The sequence below is a fragment of the Purpureocillium lilacinum genome (assembly GCF_023168085.1).
Source record: "Purpureocillium lilacinum CBS 284.36 DNA, scaffold_1, whole genome shotgun sequence".
Classification (NCBI taxonomy): domain Eukaryota; kingdom Fungi; phylum Ascomycota; class Sordariomycetes; order Hypocreales; family Ophiocordycipitaceae; genus Purpureocillium; species Purpureocillium lilacinum.
Genome location: NW_027072111.1, coordinates 672,111 through 682,699, shown reverse-complemented (window position 1 = coordinate 682,699; position 10,589 = coordinate 672,111). Strand labels below are relative to the sequence as shown.

Sequence of the window (10,589 nt, the reverse complement as noted above, 5' to 3'; positions counted from 1 at the left end):
GACCTGAGTGGCCTCACGGCCGCTGGACGGAAAATACACTAACTAACTAACTAACTAAATTATCCTTGTATCCGATTGCCGCATACTTTTGTTAGATGGGCGCGCTAGCTGTATGCATGAGCGCGAGTTGTTGGATATAACGATATGCTGTGGCTGGTGGCTGGGGCGTAGGGTAGAGCGTCGACTCCCCCGCCCACAAGAACTTCAGGTTCAAGCAATAGAATCAACAGTTCTGGCCTCATCGTTGACTACGGGAACCCCATCGTGATTCGAGTGCTGCATCGTCAATCTGACACAAAGGGGGTGAACCCGGTACAAGGATATGGATTCAGGTGATTGCATGAGCTGGAAGTACATGGACAGGCAGTGTGGCTCACACAGACACACAATAAGCACACACCCGATTTTGCACGCATTGTGATCACCTATTCCAACAGTTATGAGCCCGGCTCGCGCAGAGTCTACTGAGTGAAGCCGAAAAGAATACCAGAAAATACGAAAGAACGACGAGTACGATTTTGGACAACTCAAATCGCATGGTTGCTCGTTGAGAGCGTGGTGGAGCAAAAGCCGCCAGCCAAAATCCCCACGATCCACAAAAATGGCCACCCACAACGGGAAGGTCGTTCTGACGGGACAGGACACTTGGGACGCCTGGATACAGTCCATGTCGGCCAAAATCCCCAGAAAAATATGGGCCTACATGCACCCGGACAATCCCACGGGCGAGCTTCTAGTCGAACCAAGAGAGCCGCTTTGGGGCGACTATGGCTCGTCGGCCACAGATTACTCGCAGCTGTCGCAGACCCAGCAGCGGGCGTACGATGCGGCGTTCCGACAGTGGGAGTTTCGGCAAAGGCAATACTCCAAGCAAGAGACGGAAGTCAGTGAAGCGTATACAACAGTCCTAGAGTCGGTGTCCGACAAGCTCAAGGAACCGCTCGACCGACAAGAAACGCTTAGAAGCTGGATGCAGCAGCTGAAAGCAACAGCAGCACCGTCAGAAGGCTACATGCTAGCGAAGATGAAAGACCAATACAATGCGGTCATGAAGAGCTTTAAGGGACAGAAGACGTTCCTTCCATGGCTCGACAAGTGGGAAACAATGCTAGTCAAAGCACAGAAGTACCACCTTCCAGAGACAGAGAATGGCCAATGGCTGCGTGAGTTCGCAGATCTCATTGAGCCAATGCACCAAAGCTACGCTACCATCTTCAGTGAGAAGGCAAGGGAGCTGGATGCAAATGCCGTCCGAAGAAGACGACAGCTCGAAGAAGCACTTGCATTCCAGACATCCTACAGCACACCATCACGAAGGGCGCGGAGAATGAATAGCAGCAACACCGTTATGTCGGAAATTGAGGCTGAGGCGGAAAGCGAAGACCTGAGTGCACCGGTTGCCAGGCGACCTGCTCCTGAAGGCTCTCCCGATCGGACGGTCCAGAGGGTCGCTGCGGCAATGCGTGAATGGGCCTTACGCTATAAACCCACGAGTGGTTCCACCGTGAGGGGCGGGGCATTTCACGTAGACGATGGCGATAAGGACAGTACCGACGACAAGGAGGCATCCACGCCAAAAGGTCGGAAGAGGACCAGGACTGAGTAAGGCGGGACACCTGCTAAAAGGCCAGTACCTGAGTGCCCGGCCTGCGGTATGAGAGGGCATGACCTACCTGACTGTTGGTATGTGTTCGACGAGAAGAGACCGGAGTGCACGGCTCGCAACGAGTATCGTTTGCGGAAAGCCAAGAAGGCGCTAGAAGGCAACAGCGAGCTGCAAAAGAAGGTTGACGCGATTCGCAAGGCAGAGATAAACTGACAATCAACGGCGGCGAAGAGCATGGGACGGAAGGTAGGAACGGCAAACACGGCCTTCCTAGGATCCGCCTTCAGCTCTTCAGCCAGCCCCTACCCGCTGCTACTATCAGCAATCCTGGATTCAGGATCAACTCTCCACATCTTCAACGACCTGAGGAGGTTCAAGACCATCCGCAAGGCGACAAAGGGAGAGTGCGTCGTTGCGGGCACAGCAACAGTCCCTGTCCTAGGCTTCGGCAAGGTAGAACTCGATGTCACCAAGCCGGATGGCAAGCCAGGGAAGCTACGTCTGCACGATGTTGCATACTGCACGGACTTCAATACCAATCTGGTGTCTTTCCAACTGCTCCAAGAGCAAGGCATCTATTGGGACACGATCAACAATCATCTGATCAGACGAGACGACACAATACTATGCGTCGTTCAGAAGAAGCACAAGCAATACGTGCTCCAGTACAGACAAGTCGATGAGGAGAGTAAGCATGCGGCGTTCAACATACAACAGAGGCGACGATCGTCTCGGGACCCAAGACCAAGCGCAGTCGGCGATGGCGCGCTGTGGCACGCGAGGATGGGACACCCAAGTCCACTGAGCCTACAGAAGCTCGGTGCCAATTCACTAGGCGTGCGACTGCGGGGTCCAAGAACAACAGAATGCCAGCATTGCAGTCAAGCGAAAATCCATCGGCAAGTATCGCGACGACCACCCGATCGCGAGAAGGACAAACCTTGCTATGAGATATTTATCGACTGGACCGATCTCGAAGAAGATCGCGACGGATTTATACGTACCATGTTCATCACAGACGCCTGGACCGGAATGGTCTTCCCGTACTTCATGAGGACGTACGGAGAACGCAAAGAGAACCACAAAGCGGTCAAAGACTTTTACAATTGGATGAAGCGTCATTTTGGATACGAAATCAAAGTGATACGCTCCGACAATGAGCTATTCACCAGAAAAACACGACTGTGGATGATGGGGAAGGGAATTATTCCCAAGCCATCAGCACCCTACACGCCGGCCCAAAACGGCGGGGCCGAACGCTCGGGGGGTGCCGTGATGGAAAAAGCACGAGCAATGAGAATTGCGGCTAATCTACCACACAACATGTGGAGAGAAGTCATCAACGCGGCAGTCTATCTCAAAAACAGGACCCCCAGAGAAGCAAACGACTGGAAAAGCCCATACGAGCTGTTCCATTCAAAGCAGCCACGCCTATCGCACCTAAAAGCGTACGGGTGTAGAGCCTACGCAATGACGTGGCAAGCGCAAATGAAGGTACAGAAGCTGAAAAAGCTGGACCCGAGAGCACACATCGGATATCTCGTTGGGTATGACTCGACGAACATCTTCCGAATATGGGTACCACACAAAGGCAAAGTCATCGCATCACGAGACGTGATTTTTGACGAGAAAACATTCTTTGACGGTCGAAGAACCGAGCCAGAACTGATTGACGATCTCGATGATCTGATACACAAAGTTCAAATTACAGAAAGACAAGCGAGCAATGAAAGAGTGCTTGAAGAGGATGAGCAAATCCCAGATCCTCCAGAACAAGACGGCGAGAGCGACGCAGAATCGCGAGAAAATGAACAGGCCGCTGAGCAAAGCGAGCCGGTGGCTGAGCAAGCCACAAGCCAAAGCTACAATGAAACAGAAGACTATGAGCTTGCGAAGCTGATGGAGGAAGCGTTTCATACACCTCCACCGACGGAACCTGACCAGGCGCCAGAGGCAGTCTTAGCAGTCCACCTACCCGTCGCTGCAGATGAGGGGGTGGAAAGGCACGGCAAACCAGAAGGCAGCCGGAGCGAAACGCAAGACAAACTAATTGGTGACCGAATGGCGGGAGACCGCTTCGAAGACTACGTCTCAGTCCCAGTAGAAACAGCAGTTCACGGGGCCTTTGTAGCAGGCAGAAAGTTCAAGCCGGCCAGGACGCACAAGCGAGACCTGCCAGAGCCACCAAAAACGCTTAGGGATCTCGAGGGCCACCCCTTCAAGGCAGACTTCCGACAGGCACAGGAAGACCATATGGCATCGCATAAGCGGATGGGGTCATTCCAAGAGGTGCTGAGAAGTCAAACCACGGGCCAGCAGGTGCTAAGCTGTATGTGGGTCTTCACCTACAAGACAGACAAGCATGGTTACCTCGTGGGGTGCAAGGCAAGACTGGTTGTATGCGGGAATCAACAGGCCAAAGGGGACCTGCCCACTCGAGCAACAACACTTGCAAGCATGTCCTTTAGAGCGCTGATGGCCATTGCGGCAGAGTATGACTTGGAGCTAGAGCAGATGGATGCGATAAACGCATTTGTGAACTGCGACCTGGATGAGCTGGTATTCATGAGAATGCCACCGGGCTTTGAAAAATACGGCATCGTACTGCGGCTGAAGAAAGCGCTGTACGGGCTGAGGAGGTCGCCGCTGCTTTGGCAAAGGGACCTCACTGCAACCCTGCAGGACCTTGGATTCAGCAGAATCCCACAAGAGCCATGTGCAATGCAGAAAGGCGGATTGATCGTCTTCTTCTTTGTTGACGACATCATTTGGGCATACCGAATGGTTGATACGAAAGAAGCAATGGCTGGTCTGCAGAGGAAATACGAGATGAGTGTACTAGGAGACCCGAAGTGGTTCCTGGGAATACACATCATCCGAGACAGAGCTAAGCGATCAATCTGGCTGTCCCAAGAGGCATACATTGACAAGATTGCTCACCAGTTTGACATAGCTCTAGACTCAAAGCTGCCCGAAACCCCGATGGCTGAAGAAGAGCTGCTACCAGCAGGCGTTCAAGCCGACCGACGATCGATCGAGCTATATATGAAGAAAGTTGGGTCCATACTATTCGCGGCCATCTCCACACGACCAGACGTTGCGTTCGCAGCCTCGAGGCTAGCACGTTTCAACCAGAACCCGGACGACAGGCATCACAGAGCAGCCGACCGAGCGATACAATACCTGTACAGAACCAGGTGCCAAGGTATACGACTCGACGGTACCCAGGCTGTGGCAACATTCCTATGTGCAAGCGATGCATCGTTCGCCGATAACACGGTTGATCGGAAGAGCTCGCAAGGATACGTCATGATGCTGTTTGGAGGACCGATCGCATGGAGAGCTTCGAAGCAAGCTACCGTCACAACATCAAGCACCGAGGCAGAGCTACTGGCTCTATCCGAGACGGCGAAAGAAGCCATATTCGCAAGCAGGCTGTTGAAGCAGCTGCAAGTGCAAATCGACAAGCCATTACTCATCGAATGCGACAATACCCAGACCATCAGACTCCTCACAGAAGACATGGCCAGGCTGTCTACGCGGCTACGGCATGTGGACATCCACCAACACTGGCTACGACAAGAATGCCAGGCAGGAAGGATCCAAGTCAAATGGGTTCAAACGACGCAGATGATAGCAGACGGTTTGACCAAGTCGTTGCCAAAGCAGAAGCACGAAGCTTTCATGAAGCTGCTGCGAATGGAGGTGTCAGACAATTGGCTCCACAGGGATCACAGTTGGCATCGAAGTAATTGATGAGAATTATCTTGAAGAGCTTTTTGTAAGCGCACGATAGTTCGCTGCTCTTTATACACAAATGAGAGTTTTGCTTGTTTAGGCAGTAGTAGCTGCCTGTCCAGGCAGCTGCCACCACCGAAGGCAGATGAGACATGCGATATCTGGCTCTCTTGTGCGACAGGAGGATATCTCAGCCCGGATAGCGATGGAAAGACGGATGGACACGCTGAAAGACCAACTGAAAGACGCGCAAGCACGCAAGAGCAATGAGGCACCAGACCAAGAGGTCAAACTGGGCTTCAGTGCAACCATCGGCAGGAAAAAGCAAGCAAACAGGGCAGCTGAGCCCCAGGTCAGCTGTGTTAGATCCGCGACGTGAATTACGAACGCGCACACAACATTAATGACGGCATTCAGATCATCTTCGTCATCAAGACTGAGGTTATTATTGGTGTTGTCTTGAGTTGCTTGAGGATTGTGTATCTCTCCTCCTCAGATTCTGTTTTGTGCGGAATGGCGGTCTGGCCAGCATGATCCCGCATATTGCATATGCACTGCGCGACGATGCTGTCCATGCGTGCACCCCAAGCATTTTCATCAGGCCATTCCTTTCCTCCGATTTCAACAGGGTGAAAAGGTGTGCCTGGATGGTATATGGGTGTGAAAAGAACCTGACGGCTACCGGCTTGTGGAGGCCTATGGCATGTGGTGAAGGAAATCCGACACATCGTCATTTCGTGCATATTGACGCACGAAAATAGCGTAAAGCCTACGAGAATAACTACACATTCCGAGACAAACAATAACGTCATTCTTCATGACTAAACGTTCACAAGTGTTCATTCTAGCATGCGACTCCAGCTTGACAGAGGACCTCACGGCAGAATTCCTACGTCAATGAACTGTCGCGGCCCCTCCAACGGCGGCTCATGAAGTAAAATGGTTCGGCCGGTAAATCCATTGCTAACGGGCAGCTGTCATACAGGCCCTTTACAAACTTGTATTACTTAGCTTAGGCCGTTTCATGGACAGGCCATGTCCAGAACATGACATCACAGTATCGCCAAGCTACTGACTAGAGTGTTTATATGCCGGTTACGCGTCTTCTTATAGCATGATAAGGTGAGCATACTACAGGATTAAGGCAACCTTTGGAAATTCGCCAACTGTGCACCACGGTACGATGTGCGGTACCGTCATATTGCGTTGTGGCTATCAACAACATGCACAGGGCCTCGGAAGCGGCGGGAATACTTGCATCGTAAGGTTCAAATGCATTAAACTTCGAGGCCATGATCAGACGACTTGTATAGACGCACTGCGCGTGCGCTCCGTTCCGCGATCCAAGTCAGACTCCAATTGCCGACGCTTCCGACACCAGGCACTGTAACGGCCAACCGTTGGAGGTAATGTCCAGAAATGGTCTTGCTGTCGTTTGGCTTTGATCGACGTCTGGAACCTGCGGAATGGGAGTGGAAACGTTGCACACAGCGTGGCAGCATGTGTATTGCTTTTGCCATTCTGGGTTAAAGCCTGCATGAACGAGCCCTGAAAGAGCGGGGCGGTGGTGCAGGCGTCCGCATTCGGAAAGCGTAAACTGAGTTGCAAGCGCGAGACTCCACAGAAACGAGGCGGACATGGGCGGCTCGGCAACACGGGAGCCAGCCGACGTTGGGGGTGGGGCGCGACTACTTGCCGGCCCGGCGTGGTGGATTAGCCCCAACTTTGCTACTGGAATGCCGCGTGGCGTTTTCGACTAATCCATATCGGCCGCTGCAAGGGATCTCCGTAACGTCAGCTCTTGACGTGACCTCGCTCTGAGCAGGGCACTTCTTTAACCCTCTCCTTCCCAGGTCCTCTCTCGCGCATTGACTTGTCATGTATAGAAGCAATGCCAGTATACCACTCAAGCATGGCGAAAGACTCCGTTGTCATAGTTGGGACGGGTTGGGCAGGTTATACACTGCTTCAAGACCTCGATTGCGACAGATTCGACGTGGTCATCATCTCGCCTGAGGCCACGAGTCCATACACGCCGCTGCTTGTACGTAACCCGCCGTCGTTTGTGAAGGTGTTTCATGAAACTAATGAGGCTCAGGCGAGTGCCGCTTGCGGGCTTTTCGACTTTAGCTTGGCTGAAGAGCCCGTCCGACGATACAGCCGTCCGTTTAAGTACTATCAAGCGTCCGTTGACGACATTGACTTCACGGGGAAGTCGTGTTCATGCAGCAGTGCAATCGAAGGGAGTTCGGAACAATTCACCATTCGCTACGATTACATCGTGCTGGCTCCAGGGTACGCATTCCACAGCTTGCACGATAGGAACTCGGCGCTGAACTTTGACGCTAGATGCGTAACAAACACATTCGGCACTCCAGGTGCGGACGAGTTCGCATTTTTCGTGCGAAACGTTCCCGACGCAAAGAAGGTCCAGCAGCGTGTCCAACGTCTTTTGGAGCTCGCGTCTCTGCCAGGCGTGACTGCACAGGAGCAGAGAGCACTCTTGCATATTGCCGTGATTGGCGGAGGGCCAACCGGGGTCGAAATCTCTGCCGAACTGTCCGACTTGTTCAACAATGATTTTGCCGCGCTGTACCCTCATTTGGCAGGCAAGATGTCTATCACCATTTATGATGCGGCCCATTTTATTTTGGGGGCTTTTGAAGAGTCCCTTCGAGATTATGCCATCACCAGTTTCTCCAAGAGAAACGTCCAAGTTCTCACTGATGCGAGAATTCTCAAGGTTGGGCCTAACGCAGTCACCATCAAGGACCATGGGGAAGTACGCTGTGGGATGGTTATCTGGGTCACTGGCAACAAGCAATGCGTCCTCGTGGACAAAATCGACGTTGCCAAATCTGATCGACTTCCGCGGATCCTGACGGATAACTCACTTCGCGTCCTCAAGTCGGACGGGGGTACTATGTCGCATGTCTTCGCCATTGGAGACGCAGCAGACATCAGTAACATCAGCCTTCCTACGACAGCAGAGGTCGCGGTCCAAAAAGCAAAGTTCCTGGCCACAGCCTTCAACAGGGCGGATTTCAGTAAAGATTTTGCGTATCAACAGAAGGCCCTGGTTGCTTATATCGGTGGGCACGATGGTGTAGTCCAGGGGAAAGCTGGGTGGACTGGACAGAGAGCATGGAGGGCCTGGAGGGGCAAGAACCTGTTTTGGACTCGGAGTTGGAGACGTAAGTTCATGATTGTGGCAAACTGGGTGTGGAATTGGCTGGACGGCCGAGAGCTGGCAAGGGTATGAGCTGGGAAAGTTGGTATTCTGAGAACGCGAGCTTCCCTGTACAAAAGAATCCCGATTGCCATGGAATTACACTTGAACGACACCCGAAGTTGTCACATTGCGCGGGTGATCTGCAATTCTAAAACGCCCATTGGGTAGAAGTAGTACTGGTATCCACTGCCCGGTTGCGCCAAATGGGGCTCCCGTCCGCCTGTAGCGACGCAATATTTCCTGGGTAGGCGTGTGAGAATACGATAAGGCGCGTATTGAGCCGGTCAATGTGCAAAAAAACGCCGCGCACTTGCCGAGCAGGAGTGGAACCTGCAGATCTAGGAGGATCCAAGGCCGCGCGGCGAGACGACATGGTCTGGATCAGCGTAATGCTCCAATGCATTGAAAGCATGTCTACATCACTGGCGTCTCCATGCACATCTGAAGCTTATTGGGATGACGTCGTGTCCGATTGAACCGACCATCTATCTCCTCCATCAAACCAGAGTTTGCCCTTGTTGTGGCCGTATTATGGCTTCTGTTCCATTTCTGACTTCCGGCGCCGGAGCTTGACCGACGTGAACCATTCAATGACGTCATAATGTCTCATGTGGCCATGTGGCTACATCGTTTGCGTCGGAAGGAATGGTAGGCTTCTCGTTCATGCACGAACTAGCTTCCACGAGGAAGGTATTGCGTCCTGGCCATTCGATAGCAAGGTCGTCTGGTCAAAACGTCAAGGCTGACCTCTGAGACCGAGGCGAATGGACCTTTCCCATTAACTTGACAGTACTGCTTTATTTCAGCCACTTCATGAGTGCTGTGGGCTTCGGAAACTCAACCTATCGCCCCGCCGACAACAGATGCTTCACAATGGATAAGAAAAGACGGGCTACCGCACCGCTGTGCAGCCCGGGATTTAATATTCTCCCAAAACATACCACTAACATCGAGGCGACAAAACACGCAGACTGTTCCGGAAGACACCATGGGCTCCAAGGCGCTTATAGCTCTAGATGTTGGCCTCAGCCGCCCGGTGGCTGACAAGTCTTTTGGGGAACTGATTTCGCGAGGTCAGGTTCTAAGTGTGGATGTGAATGGGTCAGCCGTTACGCCCGTCCTCACCGGCCTGGTACTGCCCGACGGCGTGGTGTACAGCAGATCGTCGCGGCGGTTGTTCGTCACGAACATGGGCGTCCCTCCAAAAAACGATGGGAGTGTTATTTCCGTCCGCCTGGATGGATCTGATCCTCAGACGGTTCTGCAGAAAGGCCAGGTTCATACGCCAAAACAATTAGCACTGGATGCGGTCAACAGCAAGCTCTATATCGCAGATCGAGAGGGCATGCGTATCTTACGCTGTAACCTGGATGGCTCCAACCTCGAAATCTTGATTCAAACAGGCGATCAAGAAGATGTCAATGACCAAACGAGATGGTGCGTTGGCATTGCAGTGTCTCCTAAGGCTGGCGTTTTCTACTGGACGCAGAAGGGCCCGTCGAAGGGGGGGCACGGAAGCATCTTCTGTGCACCCATCGAATCTCGGGAGGCGAAGCCACGAGAGCCTCGGTGCCTTCTTGATGACCTTCCAGAGCCGATTGATCTGGACATCGATGAGTCAACGTACACACTTTATTGGACTGACCGTGGCGAGCTTCCCTACGGAAACACGTTCAACAGGGTCCAGCTGGACACCTCGGGATTTCGGCTTGCAAAGGATGAGGCAGACCACAAGACTGGGCTTAAGCACGAAATCATATCGCAAAACCTAGACGAGGCTATCGGCCTCGACTTTGATGAGGACGACGGCCGATGGTTTGTGGCTGACATGGGGGGTACTATCTGGTCGTTTGATCGGAACGGCAGAGACAAGACGGTCGTGTGCAGGGACAAGGAGCGCGCGTTTACTGGCATTGCCTTAGTGAAGTAGCCCCTTCGATTGGGCCCTTGAAACTAGTTTGGTTCATTCGACAGGCTTCAGAATGAGAGGATAGCTCGCAGCAGCGCACATTC

The 10,589-nt window shown here is 52.8% G+C and overlaps 2 protein-coding genes across 2 annotated transcripts; both read left to right on the top strand.

Annotated features, from left to right (window-relative positions):
• Nucleotides 1-601: 601 nt before the first annotated feature.
• Nucleotides 602-1,606, top strand: PLICBS_000061 (uncharacterized protein; the record flags this gene model as incomplete). The annotated part of the gene is made up of 1 exon (XM_065599495.1): nt 602-1,606. The coding sequence occupies one exon, from the start codon at nt 602-604 to the stop codon at nt 1,604-1,606; it is 1,005 nt and encodes a 334-aa protein (XP_065455567.1).
• A 7,958-nt stretch (nt 1,607-9,564) lies between these two features.
• On the top strand, nt 9,565-10,506 carry PLICBS_000060 (uncharacterized protein; the record flags this gene model as incomplete). The annotated part of the gene is made up of 1 exon (XM_065599494.1): nt 9,565-10,506. The coding sequence occupies one exon, from the start codon at nt 9,565-9,567 to the stop codon at nt 10,504-10,506; it is 942 nt and encodes a 313-aa protein (XP_065455566.1).
• Nucleotides 10,507-10,589: the final 83 nt, after the last annotated feature.